The 23,457-nt window shown below is 35.3% G+C and overlaps 4 protein-coding genes across 4 annotated transcripts; all 4 read right to left on the bottom strand.

The window, feature by feature from the left end:
* Nucleotides 1-494: 494 nt before the first annotated feature.
* Nucleotides 495-5,034, bottom strand: LOC106351880 (putative inactive flavonol synthase 2). The gene is made up of 3 exons (XM_048781919.1): nucleotides 4,602-5,034; nucleotides 1,545-1,872; nucleotides 495-1,179 (listed from the first exon to the last, which is right to left on the bottom strand). Exons 1-3 carry the CDS (start codon nucleotides 4,979-4,981, stop codon nucleotides 964-966), a joined length of 924 nt encoding a protein of 307 aa, XP_048637876.1. The 5' UTR covers nucleotides 4,982-5,034; the 3' UTR covers nucleotides 495-963.
* Nucleotides 5,035-7,441: 2,407 nt separating this feature from the next.
* Nucleotides 7,442-9,461, bottom strand: LOC106347925 (glutamate-1-semialdehyde 2,1-aminomutase, chloroplastic-like). The gene is made up of 3 exons (XM_013787548.3): nucleotides 9,197-9,461; nucleotides 8,241-9,059; nucleotides 7,442-7,993 (listed from the first exon to the last, which is right to left on the bottom strand). Exons 1-3 carry the CDS (start codon nucleotides 9,374-9,376, stop codon nucleotides 7,571-7,573), a joined length of 1,422 nt encoding a protein of 473 aa, XP_013643002.2. The 5' UTR covers nucleotides 9,377-9,461; the 3' UTR covers nucleotides 7,442-7,570.
* Nucleotides 9,462-15,150: 5,689 nt separating this feature from the next.
* Nucleotides 15,151-17,161, bottom strand: LOC106351879 (fatty alcohol:caffeoyl-CoA acyltransferase). Its single transcript, XM_013791597.3, has 2 exons — nucleotides 16,640-17,161; nucleotides 15,151-16,150 (listed from the first exon to the last, which is right to left on the bottom strand). Exons 1-2 carry the CDS (start codon nucleotides 17,072-17,074, stop codon nucleotides 15,305-15,307), a joined length of 1,281 nt encoding a protein of 426 aa, XP_013647051.2. The 5' UTR covers nucleotides 17,075-17,161; the 3' UTR covers nucleotides 15,151-15,304.
* A 2,288-nt stretch (nucleotides 17,162-19,449) lies between these two features.
* Nucleotides 19,450-22,713, bottom strand: LOC106347917 (DEK domain-containing chromatin-associated protein 2-like). The gene is made up of 11 exons (XM_048781918.1): nucleotides 22,354-22,713; nucleotides 22,215-22,248; nucleotides 21,726-21,805; nucleotides 21,520-21,579; nucleotides 21,318-21,431; nucleotides 21,143-21,223; nucleotides 20,974-21,042; nucleotides 20,405-20,828; nucleotides 20,194-20,285; nucleotides 20,065-20,095; nucleotides 19,450-19,960 (listed from the first exon to the last, which is right to left on the bottom strand). Exons 1-11 carry the CDS (start codon nucleotides 22,588-22,590, stop codon nucleotides 19,704-19,706), a joined length of 1,479 nt encoding a protein of 492 aa, XP_048637875.1. The 5' UTR covers nucleotides 22,591-22,713; the 3' UTR covers nucleotides 19,450-19,703.
* Between the last annotated feature and the right edge of the window lie 744 nt (nucleotides 22,714-23,457).

Here is a 23,457-nt window from a genome sequence, read left to right as displayed (position 1 = left end):
AATTCTTAAATCTTAATTCGTCAATAAACTACATATGTACTCCTACTAAAAAGTGTTAAATAATTTTCAAAAATAAAATGTTTTATTCGTATTTGGTACCTTTTAAATGTTTCACGATTGATTTCACTTTTTTGTGCATGAAATATAAGATTTGCTCTATTATTTATGAAATTCAGTTTAATTTAGAATTCATCTTTTTTCCAGTTTGCTACAGTTTAGTTTGTGGTTTCGGATAAATGTACACAAACCTATATAATATATATATATATATATATATATTATGTAGAAATTCATTTTAGAAAAATATATTTAATTTTGAAAATAAATCCGCGATTTCCAAGTGTGGGTCAAAATCTAGTATATCTTTTAAGGACTTATCAATGTTTGGCCGATAAACCCCATATTCGATTACGATAAAGAATAATAAATCTTTAAAACCATTGATAAAGGCTCTTCTTGTTAATTATATAAACTTCAAACTGTAGTAAATTTTTTTTTTTTTTGAACACTGAATATTATAAAGATGCAGACCAACCGAAACTAGTTGGTAGAAACAGAGTACAGAGCAGATTTTGCGAGGGCATCAGCCACAAAGTTCAGGTTTCTCGAAATAAAAACATAGAAGATACAATCAAAGGAAAGAGATAGATGCTCGATGTCCCGAGTGATTCCGTGGAGATCCGCCGGGTGCTGATTCGAAGAGATGATAGCAACTAGTGCTTGACAATCTGATTTGATACAGATTCTAGAGAAGCCCATTTCACGGGCGTTGATAAGTGCTGACCTGACCGCCATCGCTTCCGCCATCAGCGATGGCGGACCAAACTGTAGTAAATTATTTGGTCCTTTTGCAGAACTAAACTTACGTAGAAGATAATTTTTACAATACGTAGCATAAACACACACACACAGGACTGGGGATTTTTTTTGGTAATATGAAAAATAAACTGATTATCATTTGGATCAGTCGACCGGAAGCTTGAAAAGCCTACGGTATTTAAAGTCCTTGCAGACAATAGGCTTGAACATAGAAGGATTATCGCCGGTAATCAGCTCCGGCAATGGACGGATAACGACATCAGGATTAGCATCGACAAAAACCGGCCAAGACATCCTCTGCTTTTCTTTATCCACCGTTACTCTATGCAACACATTCTTGTACTTCCCGTTGCTCAGCCTCTGCAAGATCCACCAAAAACTAGTGATATAATCTATACTTATATTTCATAATATATATTCATCCACAACAAAATAAATTATGGTTACCAACTATGAACGTAGCTAACTTCATGTTCTTCACATATTCTACCATTAGCAGGCTTAATCTAGGCACTGCCGGATGGAACATTGGCCTTGACCCTCAAAAAATTTGAAATTTTTTTATATTGAAATAGACCCCAAATTAAGAAAAAAAATTATCGAAGTTCTTAAAGAAATGTTTATAGCCCGCAGTTTCAGATCCGGCCTTGATGACCACTAGCACTACTCGGGGTTTTGGTTTATGACATTAGGTTATAAACAAAAAAAAAAAGACAAAAACATACCAGTATCTGATCACCGACGGTGACTGTTATGGAAGAGGGAACGTACTGGACATCAAACCAGTGGTCTTCATGGAAAACCTGAAGACCTGGAACTTCATTGGTGACGATGAGTGCGAGTGCGACGATGTCAGTGTGCTCCGGCAGTCCCAAGGTCGCATCCGGTTGTGGATTAGGCGGGAAGTTGTTGATTCTCAGTACATACTCCGACTTTTCGCCACCCAGACCTTCCTTTAACGCCTCATGCCGTAGCCCTAATCCTTCTGATAAAAAACCCAAAAGCCTCTCCGATAGCTTCTTGGTCTCCTTTGTGTACTCTTCAGTCACCTCCCTATAAACACCCATGGCCGCCAAAAGAATCAAATGCTAACTATATGAATTAATTTGATTTTTTTTTACAACTAGTTCGAATGTAATAAAACGTTAGCATGAGCAGAATTATGTAATAAATATGAATGAAATATAAGTGAGGAAACTAGATTTTGATCCGCGTTTAGAAAGCGCAGATTTGTTTGTTTTTCATCTATTAACTAATTTACAAATTACCATTATTTTTGTTCTGAACCATAACAATTGAGTTTTTAGGTTTTTATCAATTATTTTTTTTTTCTCTTTCAAAATATGGTATTTGTTCGAAATATGGTAATTTTTCTACAATAATGTTTGAGTTTTAAGATTTGTTTTCATATCTGACCTAGATTCATGGTTGAACCTATAAACCTGATACATTGTATATAATTCGGTTCGGATTTAATGAAAAAATTGTTAATTAAAAATCTGATATAACCCAGTGAAAACCCAATAACTCACTATTAACCTGCGATCTGATCCATTGATCCGATTACAAAATATCTGATAGTACTTTTTTAAATTGATTAAACTACTCATATATTTATTAATATTACATAAATTAGTGATTCCTTAGAATTTGATAAAATTTTATTATGTTATCCAAATAAAAGACGATAGTATAAAATAAACTTATTGATATGACAATATTAGTTTATTTTCCGTATTAATAACCTATTATAAGTTTGTATTTTTATTTTGGATTTAAAAAATTATTTTAAGATAGTTTTTAAAATATTCTTGAACAATCGTAATTGTCATATCAATATTATATATAAAATGATATTATACATGAAAAAATGATATTCAAATATGTATATGATATATGGTGTAGGATATAGGATTTTGGTTTGTATTGAAAATATGTATAATTTTCAAATGATCTATGTTGAATATTGATACGTATATTTAAGAAAATAATATTTTTATGTTTCTTAATTTATTTATAGTTCATAATATATTTATATTTATATTAAATTTAAAGTCAGTATATCTTTTAAATATATATAAGTTCATTATTTATAGATCCATTTATGTGTATTTGTAGGCCCAAAACTAAAAAACTTAAATGACATTGATGAATTTTATTAATTTTTTATGAAAATAAAGATATTTTTTAGAGAAAAAATGCAAATTTCATTAAAAGTATAGTTTGAGAATGATCCTCTTTTAATGGTATTGATATTAATCCCTTATATATTAAAGGAGAAGCATTGTAATAAATACATTCACACTATAATAGACACGTGGCAACTTTACAATGATTTGATAATAAATATGCTAACGTATTCACACTATATTCATAAATGTGTTCACACTATATACTTTATATTTTTAATATAAAACTCATATGCATGGTTGCAATAAAACTTTGGATTTTTCGTTTCGAATCAAAACAAATAACGAATCAAAATCTAAACTATAAATATATATATTATTTTTATTATTTACGAATAAAGTCAGGCAAAATATTTCTAAATTTTGATTCGATTCGCTATCCGTTTTGATTTGAACCAAAAATATGTATATATGTAACTCTACGAAACAAATCAATTACTAAAATATAATAAAAAAAACAAATTACAAATTCTAATATTTTTAGGAACAGATATCAAATTCAATCTGTTATATGCATATATACATATATGTACATAATTATATATATATGTTATATATATTATAGTTTATATAAGTTTTACAATATTTTATGAATTAAATTTATTATAATAGGTATTAAAGTTTAAAAAGTTAAATAATATTTTATTTTGTAATAAAATGTTATTATTAAAATTTTCAATTATTTTATAAATTTTATTTTATTTACGGATCAAATAGGATATTCTTTAAAATTCTAAATCATTTCGGTTATCAGAGTCACCAAGTATCCAAGTGGCTAAAGATTGAATCGACTTGAATGCCTCCAAATATCCAGATATTCGATCTGTGCCCACCTCTATTTACGGATACAATTGATTTTTCTTTATATGAAAAAAATTCAATAATGTCAAGGCCTTTTTAATTTTTAATTAATTTTAATTTTATCTTTCATGTATTATTTAGAACAAAAATGTCATTTAATATTAATTAACAATATATTTATATATTTGTCATTTATTCTTATATACTTTTACATACACATACATGTGCACCTTAATGTGAGCACCTTATAAGTATTTACCACCACTGAAGTATCTATTTTTTTTTGGAAGTTGAAATATTTTTTTTCTTAATGCTTCTTTCATTACCGACCAAATTGTAGTGAAATGATTTGTCTTAATAATTTTCTTTTCTTTTTCTTGAACTATTATCCGCTTACAAACTATGATATGAAACCATTGGTTCGACATGACCATTATCTAAAATTTCTAACATGAAAATAAACAAATAATAGTAATTTTTGGTTTTTACCGAAAAAACTAAAAAATCAAACATTCTAACAGAACAAACCAAAATAAATATTAATTTAAAATAATAGTTATATTTTAAGAGATTAAAAACTAAAAAATAACTCAAAACCGAACCGATATCTAGATTAAACAGATTTAAAGTGTTTTTATTAAAAATAACGAAACTAATAATCACATTCCGCGCAAGGCGCTGGTTATTACCTAGTGAAATCTTATTCAACGTGAGCATACAACATTTTGATGAATGTTTCATTCTAGTGCCGTATTTTATAACAACCGTTTGTATCCTAAAGATTCCTCGTACCTGTACTGCGGAGGGTTTCTCGGCCAGTATTTGTAGTTTATACATGACTGTGGCAAGATTCTGTGGAAAAGATTTTCTGCCCAAACCTCTCCTTCTGTATACTTGAGATTCCTCGTGTAACCTTCGAAGTCTTGGGAATCATCTGGTTTCGCTACAGCTTTCTTCTCCGTCTCCGGTAGCTCGAAGAACTGTGAACCAACCTCCTTCAACCTCCGTATCAGATCCATCGAGATCCCATGATTCACCACGTGAAATATCCCCCACTCTTGGCTCGCCTTAACCACCGCACGTGACACTAGCTCTTCGTCCGGGTTGCTTAGATCAACGATAGGGATCATCTCAGACGGTGGAGATGTGTGCTGGTCTTTCTTGACTTCCATGATCGTAAATGGAAACGATGGCGAAGTTGGACGCCAAGAGGTTTGGTTTAAATAGTGAAATGTTGTGGTGTGTTGACCATGTGGTGGCAAAGGCCTTTCCCATAGTTTTAACTTTGATGACTGCTATGCCCTTTTTCAACAAAAAAAAAAAACTTTGTTGACTGCTTTTGTCGATGTTTATCATTCATTGCATTTGAGCAACGTACGAAAATTGTTTTCTTGAGATCAAAGGCGCAGGTTTAGAAATTACGTTTCTTTCTAATTGAATCAGTTTATTATTATTCTCATTTGATTAGTCTTAAGTTCATATAGTTTGATTCATCATTTTATATTTATAAATAAATATATGTGAGTAGGACATAAAAAAAATAACTTCTCAAAAAATATCATACAAATATAATTTTTTATTCAAACAAAAAAAAGAATTTTTTGTACCAGCAGCTATGACAATCCTTTTATGTTTTTTTTTTTTTTGAAAAAAAGGCTGACAATCCTTTTATGTTTGACAAGAACACGACAAGAATATATCACAGCAAGGTACATATACTATTTTTCGATCACTAATCATCGGTAATAAAAGATGGTTGGATTTATAAAAGACAAAACGTGATTAGAAAAAAAAAATAAACACGAAGCAAACCATAAACTAAAGTAAAATATTTACTCTCTGTTTTTTTAGTCAGCGATAAAAACCTTTTTCAGCAACACTTTCACAACTTTCACGAACAATTTTCAGTGTAAGATTTAATTTGAGTTAAAAGTAAGCAAGTCTACAAAAAGGTTGAATTAGTCCCCTATGAATACATTAAGACGTCGTACTCTCCTATGTTAAATTAAATCACACCAACCCCTAGTAGTGTTTGTATATACAATAATCACTACCACATAAGTCATACCACCACCTATTAATCTATTAGCTTATGCACATGTTGAAAAACGAAAACAAACTTTGCTTGTGTCATCGTTAAGCGATAATGGGAAAAAACGTTCGATTAGTGTCTGAACTAGGCCATATTGTCTAATCAATATACCAATTATTTCACTGTGCAAGTTTATACCTAATCTAGTAAAAATTTGAATTCGATACCTAAACGGCTTTTAATCTGCGACTCACAACATATTGGTAACATGTTGAGGTGCACTGATTTTTTGATGAGTTGGCTACTTTTAAGTTAACAATGAATCTTCAGTAGAACAAATGGTTAATGAGGTAACATAAATGTTTTGCAACCTAGGTTCGAACTATGGTTACCATGTTTTCTGTTTTTTTTTTTTTTGGTTTTTTTTTTTCATGAAAATAACATCATTTAACTTAAAAGTAACCAACTCGAGAAACCGGTCCACCTTAGCATGTTACTGACACTAGAAATGGCAAACAAGATGTCCCGTCCCGGACTGCTATGAGATTTTCTTCAAGCGGGTCCGGTCAGGTCCGCACGGGCCACAGTCTTTGGAAAGCTTGCTGAAACCCATCCCGCTATATGTACAAGCTTTTGTGGATCAGCCTGCGGTACAGGATACACGCAACATGACGCTTCATGCCATTCTAGGACATGAGTCAGATCATCGATTGAATATTAAATTATTCATAAATCACTGATTTGCTTATTTGTTATTCAAAACAATAATTGTAATTACTTTTGTCACACTCCAAACATATTAACATACTAAGAAAAGATAATTGCATAAGATTTTTTCCATTGGCTTATAACTCATAAGTTCATAATCAATGGTTTACTTTGATGAATCCAAAAATTAAATAAAACCAAACACCAAATCAAAGCTGCCAATTCAAAAGTAAAAAAAAAAAAAAAGAGACACCAAATCAAAACACAGCTCGATTGTCATCGTCGGAGCTCGAATCGTCATCACCGGAACTCGAATCATAATTGGCAGAGTTCGAATCATAATTGTTGGAGTTCGAATCGTCATTCTCGGAGCTCCTTTCATTTCTTAGGGGAAGTCACCCAAATCACATTCTTCTCACTTCTCTTTCATTTTCTCACGTATAACAAAAAAAGAAGAGAAAAATAAACATGGGTCCTTCAGTCCATCTTGAAAAATTTCAGTCCCGCAACAATCCATCCTGCGAGGCCCGCTAATTTATGGGTTTAGAAAACTCCGCCTAAATCCTAATACCGCTCCCTGATAGTCATTGGCAGACCAGGTCCGCGGTCGAAATCCAACTCACGTTGTCAGTCGCAGGCCCATTTTTTACAAGTTCAGATATTGAATTTTTTTTTTTTTTTTGGATGGGTACAAACTCACAAAGTGAAATAGTTTGTGTATTTATTAGATAAGATGACCCTAGTTCAGTTCAGACATCAATCGGCCGTTTTCCCCGCGAGAATGATTATGGAAATCTCTTTTTCATTTATTTTTTATTTTTTCTTTAAACTTGTTTCTGAGGAAACTTGATCTCAATAGCAACATTAGTTTGTGTGGTCGTATTCCGAACAATCGGACAGAACAAATCCATTTGAATGCACAAAACAATAATACTTCGGGAGAATACACCATAAAGGCTATTTCATCATACAAAACTCTCAAGCTACCGATGAATAAAACAAAAACAAGAACAAGAACGCTCTAGATCCTTCCGAGGACCCTCTCGGCCGCAGAAATGGTGAACTGTATATCCTCGGAAGTGTGAGCCAAGCTAGTAAACCCAGCCTCGAACTGAGACGGTGCAAAGTAAACACCTTCCTCCAACATTCCTCTGAAAAACTTACCAAACTTCTCCGTATCGCTCTTCTTGGCGTCAGCAAAGTTGTACACCGGACCTTCAGCGAAAAAGAAACCGAACATACCACTTATGTAACCACCGCACATTGGATGTCCTGTTTTCTTCCCTGCTTCCAAGATCCCGTTGGTTAGCTCCTTGGTGATCTTGTCTAAATACTCGTATGTCCCTGGCTGCTTAAGCCGCTTCAGCGTGTGAATCCCTGCCGTCATTGCCAACGGGTTACCACTTAGTGTCCCAGCCTGGTACATTGGTCCTGCAGGAGCAACCTGCAACAAAAAAACAGAAAATATTAAATCCTACAATGCTTAAAAAATAAATTTAAAATTTTAATCAGACCTAAACGGATACCCTTTTATTTAAAGGGTGTGCCCGTAAAGTAAACCGGCCTAAAAGGGCTGACCTATATAAGCCCATTTACTTTTAAATGATAATAAATGAGCTACGAATAATTTTATACTAGGCCCGTGGGCTTAAGACCCATTTAACATCTTTACGTGTAGGTTCAGATCTTACCATCTCCATAATATCTCGTCTTCCACCGTAAGCTCCCACGGGAAGACCACCACCGATGATTTTCCCAAGAGTAGTCAAGTCAGGAGTGATTCCAAAGTACTCCTGAGCTCCACCATAAGCTAAACGAAACCCAGTCATGACCTCATCAAAGATGAGAAGAGCACCATTGTCTTTAGTCAGCTGCCTTAAACCATTGATGAACTCAGGCGTAGGAGTGATGAAACCAGAGTTACCAACAACAGGTTCGAGAATAACCGCAGAGATCTCTCCTTTATGAGCCTCGAAGAGCTTCGCAACAGCTTCAATATCATTGTACGGAGCCGTAAGAGTATCTGAAGTAGCTGCTTTAGGTACACCAGGCGAGTCAGGTAGTCCTAAAGTGGCTACACCACTACCTGCTTTCACAAGGAAGGCGTTGGCGTGACCGTGATAACAACCTTCGAACTTGATGAACTTCTCTTTGTTAGTGAAGGCTCTGGCGAGACGGAGGACTCCCATACAAGCTTCGGTCCCGGAGTTAACAAACCGAACCATCTCAATGCTGGGAACAGCTGAGATAACCATCTCGGCTAGAACATTCTCTAAGAGGCAAGGAGCGCCAAAGCTTGTTCCTTTCTTCATGGTCTCAGCTAGAGCCGCGAGAACCTCGTCGTCAGCGTGGCCGATGATAGCTGGTCCCCAAGATCCAACGTAGTCAATGTACTCGTTACCATCGATGTCCCACATCTTTGAGCCTTTAACTGAATCAATCAAAACGGGTTGCCCACCAACGGATTTGAAGGCTCGAACAGGGGAGTTCACACCTCCAGGCATAAGATTCTAAACATGAAAAAGAACCCATTTTTGAAAATAAAGGTTAGTCCTTCCTTTGTAACCCAAAGTCTGATCATTTCAACTCTAATAGACAATTCAATCAAAGTTTCGATTTTTAACGAATCGGGTGAGTCACTACTGACCTTGGCGGCATTGAAAGCTTCCTCGGACTTCTGAAGGGTGAAGCTCTTCTTCTTCTCGTCGACGGAAACTGACATCTTGATGCTGCAGCGAGTAGACGGAGAGGAAGAGACTCTCTTCGAGATCTTCGAGGAGCATGAAAAGCCCAAGGCAGTTCCCGATCCCGTTAGCGTCGCCGACATCTTTGCTCTCGCGGTCGGAGACGGAGTTGGTAGTAATCGTAGTGGGTGAGAGAAGAAGAGTCAACAAGATAAGGCGATAGATGGCGAGCAATCCTGTTTTTATATGTCCAGACCCGGTTGGATCTTAGCCGGATACCGAATTCTCAAATTGATAGTTGGATACCATATCCCTTATATATTGATTGAGAAACATTACGACCTTTAAGTGTAGCCACGTGTCATCACCAAAATGAAATTCAGAATCCTTAGAAAATATGTTGGTCCAATTAATTATACATTATACTTTTCATTAAACTAATCATACAATTAATTAAAGTGTACAATTACTATTTTATTTTCTTTCCTTAAATAAAACCTACGGAATTACCAAATATGACTAATATATATGACAATTAATGATTCTAATAATAAAGATTTGATAGCAATTTATATCCCATCCATTGCTTTTGTTTAATTTTATATTATTAAAATAAATTAAATAATCAAATTAGCTATGAAATTAAAATATAGATTTTTTCGTATATGTTATATTTTGAATTTTTAAAAATGACAAAATTACTAAAACTGTTAAAATTATTATGTTAAAAATTAATGATCAATGGTTTAACATCCCCTATATATTAATAGAGAAACATTTTAAAAGTTTAGAACATGTAGTTTGTACTAATTAAAAAAGTGTCAAGATGAGTTGTCACGTAAGTTGAATGCAAATAACTAAAATGACACAAAAATGAGAAAAATATTGAAGATATATAGTATTGACAAGTGAACGTAAACTTCTCATAACCATAATTAACTTTTAAATTGCTAAATCATGATATAAAAGGGAGCTGACATAGTTTCATTGTAACTAAATAGTCGGCATGAGATTCTTCGGTTTAAACGTTAGGTTTTTATGTGATAAATAATTTTTTGACTTAAAATATTTTTAAAAATGGGACCAGTTCATTAGTAAACAAATTATGTAGTTAACAAAAAAAGTTTTTAAAAATTGTTTAAGGGCCAAATATTAATTCGATCAATAATATAAATTTATTTTCTATACGATATTTCTTAAATAATTTTCATATAAATTTACCCTGCGCAAGGCGCAGGTCTTATCCTAGTCTATACTATTAAAGCAGGATCCTATTGTCATAATTACCTTAGGGCATGTTTCCTTCACTAACATTGCATGTTTCATTAAGGGCAATTAAATAATATTAATAACAAATCTATAGTTGGGTCATTATTTTTGGATCCAGCCCAAATCAAATCTCTCTTGGGCCATTTGGGCCTATTAAAAAATCAGATTCAATTCTCACTTTTTTTTTCCTTAGAGCTATTGAGTCCAAGTTCAAATAATTTTTTTTCAACTATTCTTAATTATTATTTTTTTCTTTTCTTAATATAATTTAAGCATTCATAAAAATAATTGAATTTTTTTATTGAAAAGTATAAATCTTTATTAAAAGTATATAATTTTTTAATTAAAATATTAACCCCATAATAAAATTAATTTATCAGAGTTATACCAACTTAATTCATTAAAAATAAAGTTTAATTTTTTTAACATAAATAGTCATTTAAAATAAAATACGATAAATAAAGATAAAATTTTTAAGTCTTTTATAAAATAAAACACAAATATATGAAAATGTGACATTTACTAAATATTTGTCAATTGAAAAAAAAAACAAAAATAAACCCGCGCTTTGAAAGCGCGGGTCAAAATATAGTTTCTCTATTAAAAGAGTAGTACCATTTTTATCTATTATTTAGAAGTCTACTAAGACAATTTCATTAATCACATAATATAACATAATAATTATTAGGAATATTAATAATAAATTAATTTTAACTATAGATTTGAATTTTATTTTCAGTTATAACAAAATCTGTTGAGAAAAATATAACAAAATCCGACTAAATTTTTTAAATAATTTTTATTAAAGATTGCATTAATTAATTTCGTAATTAAGTAATATAATGTTTTCATTTAAATAAATTATCATCTACCACTAAAACAGGATCAAATTTGTTAATCATGTCAGGCTTTTTTTATACAAATAAAGTTATTAACATATGTTAAAAATTTATTTCTACAGCTATATATTTTCAAAAATCATATGTTGAAGAATATTTTTTATTTGATTATTTCAAATTATGAAAACTCAAAAACGTAATAAAAAAGTAAAATGTATAAAACAAACCCCTATATTAATAAAGTAATAAGAAAACTAAACAATAAAACTGAAAAGTTATAAAATACATAACACTAAGATATAAATTGTATATTTCTATTTATATAATAATATCAAAATTAAATATTTATAAAACAAAAATATATCCGCACGATGTGCGGGATAAACTCTAGTTTTAATTTACTTTAGTGGTATGTGCTTGAGTGCTTCTATTGATTCAGAAAATTATTTTAAAATGTGTTATTTATTTTATATTTTTTAGACGTGAGAAAAAATATATATCTAAAATTGTGTTATTTAATTTATATCTTTTAGACGTGAGAAAAAACATATTTAAAATAAAAAATTTATGTATTAGTGCCAAATTTACTATATAGAATTTGTTTGAAATTATAATTGCCTCTAGAATTTTGATAAATCTCTAAAGCTTTTAACTCTGATATGAACGTTAATTATCTAGTTTATTTTATATTGGTTTAGAATATGCACAACACATACGTACCAAAACTATATTAGACATTACAATTGAGCTTCAGAGAGAAGGATTAAGCTTGATGAGTCTATTTATATTCATTCTTCTAGTGTTAATTGTATATATTGTGTGGAATTAATGTGACTATATATGAAGTACGTGTTGAAAAATTTGTAACACCCCAAAACCAGCCCATTTAAAAATTCTCTGTAAAAAGGATCATCTTGGGGCAAAAAGGGATGATAAGAACCACACCGGGGATATTGTCTGTATAAGCAGTTCTAGTTTGAGAATTGATTGAAAACTGCCATCTATGCATGACTACTACTATGTTCTGATCAGGTCTTTGTTTTTACGCTGCAGGATGTCTTCACCAGTGCATCACGAGCTCGGAGAAAGACGCATGCGCTATGGACCAAAAGGGACAAGGGCTTACGCCCGCAAGCCCTACCGTGACGCTTGGGGCGATGTGGTACCTGCACTCTTCCCAGACGAAGAGGAAGTGGAGTTCGCGGAGCCGCCGAACGCCCCCATCCAGGAGACGACCGTGGGGCGTCGGATTTTGATGCCCCATTTCCAGCGGGCAGCCGAGTACAGGCGATTGTACCAGGGTCAGGGTACTTTCCAGTTTGCACCGGAAGTTGACACGACGCCGCCCACAAGGGGCCGAGGGCGCCCCAGGAAGACGGGGCCGACCAGGGAAGGTCTGGGACCGATCCGGATGGAGGACAGTGTACCAACGAGGAAGCGGGGACGCCCAAGGAAGATTCCGAGCATTGATGCAGAGAGTCTGAGGAGAATAACCGGAATATGTCGGTGTGGAACATTGACGCAGGCCAGGCAAGGACCGCGCTCAGTCCGGGAGTACACAGAGGAATTCCTGGAGTCAGCCAAAAGATGCAAGCCCAAGACAGCGGAGGATTGGTGCCGGTGGTATACGGCAGGACTCCGCGAGGAGATTCGGGGCAAGCTGATTGGTGTGTTGGAACCATGGGAATTCGCCTTGGTGAACCGGATGGCCGGTCAGGCAATGGAGGCTGAACGGACACTTGCTCGTCGGGTCGTCGCCATCTCGAGCTCTGAGGAGGACGTAGAGGTGGAGGAGGATCCATCGGAGGACTCAGCGTGGGAAGAGGAGCCGGCGTCGTCGACAGGGAGTGGCCGCGTGGCTGGTCCTAAGCCGGAAGGGGAGCAGAAGTCTCCAGTACGAAGTGGCTAGATGTGATTTCTGAGTCAGCTAGAAGGAGTAGGACACGGTTTTTCTTCCTTCCGTATTGGTTTCAGCTTTTCATTTCTTGTTATAAGGTTATTCGCGGATTTTGGCGATACCTTGAGACCTAATTATTCGTTGTTGTCCTACTCCATTTCATTTATTAAATTCATTGTTGGTTTTAAATGATCTTGAGCAAGTAGGATGTCATTTCGTGCTTCCCTTGATTGTGTTTGGAAACTCACCCCAGTTTTGGGATGTTAAGTTCGAACTGAGGATTTGGAATTCGGGACGAATTCCGAATAAGAGGGGGAGAATTGTAACACCCCAAAACCAGCCCATTTAAAATTTTAATGCTATTGGGTCCTCTGCAGCCCAAATTGGAAAACCCTAGGGTTTTCCCTATCTCTTCCCCTATAAAAGCAAGCCTCCACTTCTTCTTTTCTCTCATCAGAAATCTAGAAGCGAAGCCCTGCGGAGAATTCCCGGAGACTGGAAGCCCTAGCCGTCGACTCTCTCTCTCTCCTCGCGCCGCCTCTCTCCTCCTTCTCTCTCTTCGCCGCGTCTCTTCTCTCTCTCCTCTCCGCGTTCCCTTCTCTTTCTCGGCCGCGTCTCTCTCTCCTCGCCGTGAGCAGCCGCGAGTGGTGGTGGTGGCCGCGTGGTGTCATAGATCGCAGATTCCGTTTTCTCTTACCTCCTAATCTCAGATCCAGATCCAGATCTAGGCTAAGGTGAGGTGTTCTACCCAGATCTCTTTCATGTTCTTCTATATTGTTGAATGTGGATCTAGGATTGAGTAGATCCTGGTTGTTGTTAGGTTGTTAGACCATATTGCATTAGAACTCTCGTACTGATTTAAGATTCTAAAGGAACTGGTGTGTTGATGAATGATTGATTGTTTGATTGGTTGAAGATCTGTGGTTGTGTTTAAGAGCTAGGATGGTTATAAAGAAATGAACATAGGATAATAAGAGAACTGTTAACCGGTCTGTTAGATGAATGGTAGGATAACTATGAATGATTGTTAAATGGATTGAGTGTGACACCGAGAACGGGTGGCGTCTAAAAAGGAAAGTAATAAAGAGTCTAAGGGTTTAAGGAAAAGGAAATGATAAAAGAAAAAGGAAAAGTTAAGTGATTGAAATACGAACCACCGAGGAACTGGTGGTGAGTATGGAAACGAATAGAAATGGTATACGAACCACCGAGGGACTGGTGGGGAGTATGGGAAAACGCGGCAGCCGTAGCGTTCAAAAACGGCAGGTTAAGAATAGAGGCGCCGGTAAGATTGAGTCACGCCGAGTCTTGGCGGGAAGGGGCCGTAATACACTGCAAAGGGTATAGACTACATCCAAGGGAACCGGATGCCGAGTGTACCAGGGCAGGCGGCTCCACAGGAACGCAGCAAGAAAAGGGGAGGGTTGGTCCGCTTGAGCTGTGTAGGTCCTAGAGTTATAGGATGAATGGAGTCTTAAATAATAAACCGAATTGTGTGAATTGAGCGATGACTGAGTTCATTGCACTGCTTGTTTTTGTGAAATGAACTTTAATAGTTGGTTAAGAAATGTGTGTAGCGACTAGTCGGTTCTCGTTTCGCATTGAGCAGTATAAAAGCTCATGGGGGAGACTGGTCTAGAATCACTTCACTGAGTATTAATACTCACCCCTCTTTTCCCTCTCCCGTTTTTGCAGAACTATAAATGGAAATGTCGACGGTAAGGAAGGAAATGCACCTGAAACTCATGGGATCAGAAACGGAACACACGGAGATGTCGGAAAAGTTGACATGTGTGTCCTAAACCCCGCGCCCTGGAACCCCGGTTGGAATTGGGGAGGGACGGGTGTTTCAAAATTCATAATTTAAAGAAGAAAATTAAAGATTTTGAGCTCTTAACTAACACCATTTGAGTAACACAATAGCTTTCTTTATTTATTAAACTTGATACTTGGCATGTCTTAGTTACATTTTGCTTCACCGACGAGCAATAATATTTTATAATCGATCATCCATTATTTGTTTTTAAAAACCATAATTAATTCAAACACATGCATAACTATAATGATCAAATATCCATAAGCCCTTCGAACACCTTCATCGCCGAACCAGGAAGTCCAAGCAACACATTGATACTCTTCGTGTCACTGCCACATGGCAAAAACAGAATCACTTCCTTCTCAGGTAAACCGACCGGTCCAGACACAACCGGCTCACCCCAACCGAAATCTTTAGTATGAAACGATAGTTTTGCCCACGATGTGATCAGAAGCGTCGCCGTTAGACTCGGCCTAGCACGAGTCACCTCGAAGTAATCAATCGCTGACCTCATGAAACCGTCGGTTACCATTTCAACCGCACTTTTGACCAACCCCACCGTATGAGAAAGAGGGTTTAGAGTCACTTCACCTGCCGTTGTAACGGAATAAGTGAACACAATCCCGTTTCCTGAATATCCTTTAGGAAGTTCCGGAACGAATCTTGACCGTCCATCTGCAGCAAAGAGAAGTTTTATACGTTGGTCTGGTTTAAGCCCTAAGGCTTGGCAACGAGCTCTCCATAGAAATCCGGTCAGGGTTTGGAATGTCGTGGTTTTTGACTCTGCCATGATCTTGAGCTTCTCTAGTTTTTCGGGTCCAAACAGAAAAGATTTGTACACGAGTTTCTCGTCCGAGTAGAGTTTTCCGGTGCCGGAGATGTCGTCAAGCTCTTCGAACTCGTTGTGTGGGAACTCGATCTTTGGTGGTGTCCTTGGTCGGAGAAGTGTGTGGTCCAAGAAAGGTGGGACTGAGAGTGGAAGGCCACGAGCAGTCTCGGCCCATGAGTTAAGGAATTCCATTGCTGCAATACCATCGAACATATTGTGGTTCATGCCTAGGCCTAACACGAATCCTCCACATCTGAAGTTTGTTACCTGATAAACAGAAGAAAAAAAAGGACAAAAGTTGTGTATATATAGAAGATAGTTTGTCTTTTACAATCAACATCTCTATATTATTTTCCTTGATTTTTAATACAGTAACACCTGATATAAATGTAAAATTTACTTATACAAAAAGAATTGTAACAAAACTTAAAAATGGTTATTTAGGAGATTAATTGCCTAATAATATAAGGCAAAAAAAAAAATTTAAAATGCAATTGACACTCCAACAAATATATTATCAGAACATAACTAATAAATGGTATATCCATATATTTGTGTATGTGAATAAATATTTTTGAAATTTGGATTTATTTTACTGCATGCATGATCAATATAATGGATCTATCAATCTAGTTTTGATATATAAAATAGTTATTTGAAACCTACATCGGACCAAACCCTAGTTTAAGTGATCAAGTTTGTTCACTCACGCAAAACAGCAAGCAATAAAAGAGTATGGATCGATCAGCCCCTCACCTGAACAACCACCGGTGGAATCTCAAGAATATTCCGGGCACCGGGAACGTCGTAAACAAGCTTTTCAAGAGTCTCCGGTTGATCAATCTCCCATATAGCGTCTTTTATCTTCTCTATCCCACAATTAGCCTCTGCTTCCACCACCACGACTCCTTCTCCGGTGCAGTTCACGGCGATCTTCCCTTCGGGACTGATCGTGAGTCTCCCCGCGGCAGGATAGTAGTGAACAAGAACCGCGGAGAGTGACTTTTTGATGACGTCAGCGGATTCCTCGTTGGATCTTGAGTTTGATTTGAAGTAGTAGAATGTTTTAACGATGATGGCTATGTTTTGGTCGAGATTTGAGAGGTAGTGGATGCCTTTTGGAGTTTCGGAGGCTGGAGAGACGAGAACAGGATCTTTTCTGGTTACAATGAGCTCGAATGAGTCAGCCATTTTTAGGGTTTTTGTTGCTGAAGAGAAACCAAAGATGTTATATGTTTAGAGGATTGGGAATGGCTTTGATTTCTTTGGGGATTTAATCAAAGGGGTTAAGTAGAGGCTAGGGTTTGAGGTTAATTGTGGTACAAGTAAATATTTCAGCAAATGGTGGAAGTAAGATCAAAAAGAGAGGAGTCTTGAGATTAACACTTTTAAGAGTTTTTTTTACAAATAATTTTTTAAAGAATTGAGTTTAGTTACCAGGATATATGAAATTCTTAGTTGTGGATGTTGTGACGAGATAGATCGGTCTAATAGAACGGACTCTACGATTGGTTCTAAATAATTCATTTGTTTGAGTTTGCATGCATTTAACTAAACTGATTAACGTAACAAAGTGAAAACGAAAACATTTGATTCATTCCTGACTGGGCTGATCCCATATTGTACATGTCAAGAGTACACATATTATCAGTTACAAAAAAAAAAAAAGAAGGGTACACATGTTATACATATGTCAAGAACCAGGCACAATTGGATCATTTAAATTGTATAATTAAAATCTGAACCATAACTTGTAAGATGCTCGAATTCTTTTCAGCAATACTTTGATGTAATTTTAGGAAATATATACTTCAAATTAATTGTAGATGGTAAGGGCCGTAAGTAAGGGAGTGAAACAATTGAATATTATATATATTTAGCAGTTGGTGATTGACTGATATATGATTAATATGTAATTATCCAATTATGGAGCCATCTTTGATCAGTCTATGTAAATGGATCTATTATATTGTTTACGTTTATACTTAAAGTTTGAAGAACTGTAGAGCCTTTGACTTCTATTTGTGTATAAAACGTGATTCAATCTGAGTGTAAATGGTAAAGTATAAGGAGTTGGTGGCTAGTCTCAGAGCATCTCCAAAAGAAACTCTATAATTCTAAATATAGAGTTTTTTGCTCTCCAAAAAGAAACTTCAAAACTTCAAATTCGAAGTTTTGAAGAGTGAAACTTCAAATATAGAGTTTCACTTTTCAAAACTTCAAATTTGAAGTTTCATCTTTTTATTTGCATTTTGGTCTTTACAATTATAGATCATATTTATAATTCTTAAATATTTTTTGTTTATTGTTTTAATCCTTAAAACTTTTATATCTCATAAATATTTTAAATTTGTTTTATAAATTTAAGTTTTACACATAAAATTAAATAAAAATTTTAAAATAAGATTGATAATATTTTAAAAATAGAATTAAACAACAAGAATATTACAAAAAAACATAATAAAAGTTATTAAAAAGACACATGAAGACATAATTATTACTCAAATTTAAATATTATAACAACACCAATAGTCTGGTAAATTTGCTTCAAAACCTTCCAAATCTCCAAAATATTGTCCAAACAAATTTTGTGTAACCGAAGATGATTGTTGTTGTTGCTCTTGACGCCTTTTTCGTACGATTCTTTCTTGTTCAGATCGAATGTATTCACGAATATTAACATCATCGATAGAAGCTAAGTTTTTTAGAAATATTTTATTTTCCTCTTTTACTTCTTTAAAAGCTAATTTTTTTTCCTTCATTTAGCAGTCGTAATTCAATCATCTCATGACCTTTTTTCCTGCTTGTTGTACTTTCGTTTAAAAGATCAAGGATTTTTTTGTTTGATGATATCAAACTATCAGTGGGAATATTATGAGGATATCCTATTTCAACAATTTTTGGTTCATAATCTACAAATAACAAATAAAGAGAATTATTTCTTACTTCAAAATGCACTAGTTGATCATATATGGGAGCATTACAAAAATAATTTTATGGAATAATGTAGTATTTGCTTGCAGTTTAATATTTAATTATGTACTTTTATTTATAATTTTATATTTTAGTGTAAGATTTTTTTAATTAATATTTCTGTAATATTTATATATATGTACTAGTTATTTATAGAAGTTTTATGAATTTACATCAACTATGACAAATATAAGGACTATAATGTAAAATATAAATAATTTTGAAGTTAGCTTTGAAGTTTTACTTTTGGAGAAGAATACATTGAACTTTCAAATATAGAGTTTTGGAAACTTCAAAATGGAGGTTCTTTTTGGAGATGCTCTTAAGCCACCAGATTATAAACCAAACCCTTCACAAACAAAGGTCTCACTGGGATAGTTGATTTATTAAAATAGAAGATAGATTTGAATTTGTGAATCAGTAGAGAATTATATGTAATCAAATAGCATTAGTTGTAACTAGTCCCATATTAATAATTGAACATAAGGTGGCGTCAGGAAAAACTGGAAATATTATCATTCAGTATTCAGTAATACTCCACTTTATAGACAGGATTTTGGGGTTAAGTAAGAACCATGATTTACTTTGGCACAGATGTCTTTAAACTAAAATTAAACCCAGAAACATAAAATTTCAAGTAAGTGGCAGCAAATAGGACAAGGATTAGAAAACCTAACAAGTAACAGCTACACAAGAAGTCACTGAAACTACATAATACATATGATGAAACTATAGAGATTACATAGTACAAAGCATAGGTTCAACACTCACTAACTATCACGTGCACAGTGTTGATAAGTTTTGCTTCTCTTCACATCAGATCTTTGAGAGAAGAAACTCACTAGCCTTAATCCTTTAGCTTTTCCTCTTCTTCATCCTTCTCTTTGTTACTTTCAGCCTCAGCTTTTTCCTCTTCTTCATCCTTCTCTTTGCTACTTTCAGCCTCAGCTTTTTTCTCTTCTTCTTCCTTCTCCTCGTCACTTCCAGCCTCAGATTTTTCGTCTTCGTCTTCTGCTTCATCATCAGTCATTTCATTTATAGCATCTTGGATAACCTCCTTCACCTCTGGTTTTCTATGCGAGAGATCAACACCAAAATGGTCACCTGATGTTATCACAAACCACGAACGTTACCAAAATGCTCCTCAACATTTGGAAAGTATATTAAACGTAGGTTGCAAAACATATAAGCAAAATCAAAGGACGTACTTAGCTTCTTCAGAATAGTTGATAATGTAGCCTGTTATCAAAAAGATAAAACAATGAGTATAAGAACATTTATTGAATGTCTTTAGACTATTAAATTTCAGTCAGTGTCAGCAAACTGAACTAGCTTACCGTGTTGAAGTCTACTTCCTTGAGAATTTTGGAGACAAATTCAAGCATCTCTTCTCTGGTTGGCTCTACTTTCCCTTTCTTAGTGGCTTTCCCTGCATCCAATCCATGATAGTATGTAAAAATAGAAGCAGCGAGAGAATAATTTCATAAATAATCACAATTCTAGCTAAGTCTTAAAAAGTTTTAAGAAGCAGTTGAAAACGTTTATAACCTTTGTCTTTGGATCCATTAGCCTGTGGCTTAACTGACTGTTTCTTGCTTTTCCCTTTAGAAGACTCCTCATGGTCAACCTTTTGCTTCTTGGCTGGGGATGAAGTTGAGTTAGCAACTCTTTTGGAGGACTTTTCACCAGATTTCTTAGAAACTTTGGCAGACGCTTGTTTATCTTTGCCTTTGGTACCTGCTGAGCTCTCCTCTTTAATCTTCTTCGATGAGATTTTCTTATCAGATGGCTTCTCATCTTCTGCTTTGTCTTTCTCATCTTCAGTTTCAGTTTTCTCATGGTCACTATCTTCTTCTGGTGCCGCATCATCTTCATCATGAGTATCCTTAGTGCCTTCGGAATCAGAATCATCCTCACCCTTGCCTTCTTCTGTGTCAGATGGATGATCTTTCTTTTTAGTTTGCCTTTTCCTCTGTATAGTAAGAGAAAAGATACACAAGAGAGTGTTTGTAAAATTCATGAGCTAATCAATGAGTTAATGGTAACAACTACCAGCCAGTAGCATGCAAGGGATACAAAGTGTACTAATAATTTAGAGATAAGAAACTATAATAAACCTTGGCTGGGGTATCTGAAGATGCTGCAGATTTCCTCTTTTTCTGTGTGCTCTTGCGCTTCTTGGCTTCCTAAAAATGTATAATTTCCAGAAAGAAGAAAAAGAACTCAATACTCTCCTCATACTGAAGATAAACATGTAGAACAACAATGTACTGAATCAAACAGTACCTTTTCTCGATCAGCAAGTAAAACATCTCTTGATACCTTGGGAGATTCCAAAAAGTCAAGCACCTTGGCAGCTACTTCTTCCTGAGAGTATTATAACAAAGGCATTCTTAGAGGTTAGGTTAGAATATAGAACAAGGTACAATAAATAGATAACTCACATATTCTAATAACTTACCTTTTTAATGCTGCTTCTGCTTATAGGTATATCAAGTACATCACAGAAAAATATCAACTTGTCTTTTATGCATTTGTCAAGTTTCTCCTTTACTCGTGCTCTTTGCTTCTCCTCCTGAGAAAAGAACATTCAAGTCTCAAACATGAGGCAAACAAAAAAAAATACACATCCTTCTAACGAAATAGAAACGAAATTGGTTTACCTCTTTCTCTGCCCATACAAAGCCAGAAAACTGACCAATGTTTTTCTTGACCATCTGTGCCTGCAGAGCAATTTCCCAAAACTCTTTTAAGTAGACATACACTCCCAAGACAGCACCAATATTAAATGAATAGGGGCACAAGCTTGAAAGGGAAATATTCATATCAAATTTGGCAAAATGTGATGACAACATTTTTAGAGAAGCACCTTTGCTTTCTTCCCATACAGAATGGTGTGTAGTAAGATCAGGTTGTCGTCAGCTTTTCGCTTGGATAGTTGATGAGCCACTGAAGCAGCCGACATTATCAGATTAGTTTATCAATGGTAAATAAATGTAAACAAGAAGACTTCGTCAAAAGAACTCAACTTTCCAAGCACACAATAAATAAATGTAAACAGTAGATAGTGGGCTTAATTGTAATAGCTACGAGATAAAAAAAAAGTATTATTGCACTAGAGAGAGTCAGACTATCAGTCTTCAAACCAAAGGTCAATCTTATTGAAGGTGTTCATTTGTCTCAGATCTCTCCTAATAAAATAGTTCTAGCTCTAAAACTATATCTCATAGATGTGTCAAAGCATCAAAGATAGTTCATTGTTCTGCTTGACAACAATTAGGTGAGAAAAAAAAAGAAATCATAAATCTACTCGAATTCAATCAAGAAAAGCACAAATATAAGTGACGCGCATACATACCATTTGGAATATCCCTGAGTAGTGTTCCACGACCCTGAAGAAAAAACATAGAAATCCCAAGTAGTGAAGAGCATTTATACATTAAAAAAAAAATCTACCAAATTTATCAGAAACAAAAGAAATCTACAGACAATAATACCTTTTCAATAGAAAGGGACTTGGCGGGTGTAGGGCGGAGAGGAGTAGAGAGGGAGAAAAGCTCAACCTTCTTTCTCTCCCTCGTTGGCCTTTCCCTACTCCTCTGAGTCTCCACTTTCTCCTCCTCCCTTTTTATATCTTCCAATTCATCCTCGTTCTTCCTCTCCGCTTCTTCTTTCTCCTTCGCCGGGGAGGATTCGACTCCCGGTCTCTTCCCTTCTAGGGTTTCGGTCGCCATGTGAGTCCAGTAAAAACTAAGAGGTTTTCGGGAGAAAGTGGAGAATCCTAAAATCAGGAAAGGTAACGATTAAGACGACGAAACAAAACCTAACCAAAGTTTCTGGCGCCAACATAAAAGGCGGGGTTCTCTGTTTCTCGTCAACGAACCCGCGCCAAAACTACTTAATAATGGACCCAATTCCATGAGCCTGTTCGGACTTTTTGTCGTCAGGCCTATTTAACTTCCCACTGAGATATCAATTTTTCAAAAAGAAAACCAATTGAAGAAAACATAACAAATTTAATAGAAAATATCATTTGGAGGGAACTAGATGAGGTTTTTTTTTTAAAAAGAGAAGGAGACACCTTTACAATCAAGAAGACAACCTTTGAAGAAAACCACAGAAAAAAAAACTCCAAATCCTGTCGAGAAGGAACAAACTCTATTCTGCCGTCGTTAACTCGGCGTCCGGTGACCTCTCCCGGCATCGGAGGTCCCTCTCATCCCTTTTCCTGTTTTTTTATTTTGCTCTCTTGGCGATGTTCATACCCGGCAGTGAGATTTTTGGTGCTCTGGAGATCGAAGAAACTTCTTGAGTCAAATACAAGTGGTGATGACAGTTGTCTGGAGTTCTGGCGAGCTGTGTGAGGAGGATTCACTGAGATGGGTCGGCTTTTAGGGTTCGATGGGTTGCGACAGTCGTTTTCCCTTAGATCTGTCGGATCTATGCACGGAGGTGGTGGCGTGAAGCTCTGGAGTGTTCTATCTGCTGCAGATCTGGTTGTGGGTTAGGTGAGCGGTTGGTTTGCTCAGATCTGTATGGAAGAAGTATGTGTTCTGAAGCCGGAGTAATACGGCGTCGGTGCTGTTCTAATGAATCTTAAC

This window comes from Brassica napus, chromosome A6, assembly GCF_020379485.1.
Source record: "Brassica napus cultivar Da-Ae chromosome A6, Da-Ae, whole genome shotgun sequence".
Lineage (NCBI taxonomy): Eukaryota > Viridiplantae > Streptophyta > Magnoliopsida > Brassicales > Brassicaceae > Brassica > Brassica napus.
This window is presented reverse-complemented; position numbering and strand designations above follow the sequence as displayed.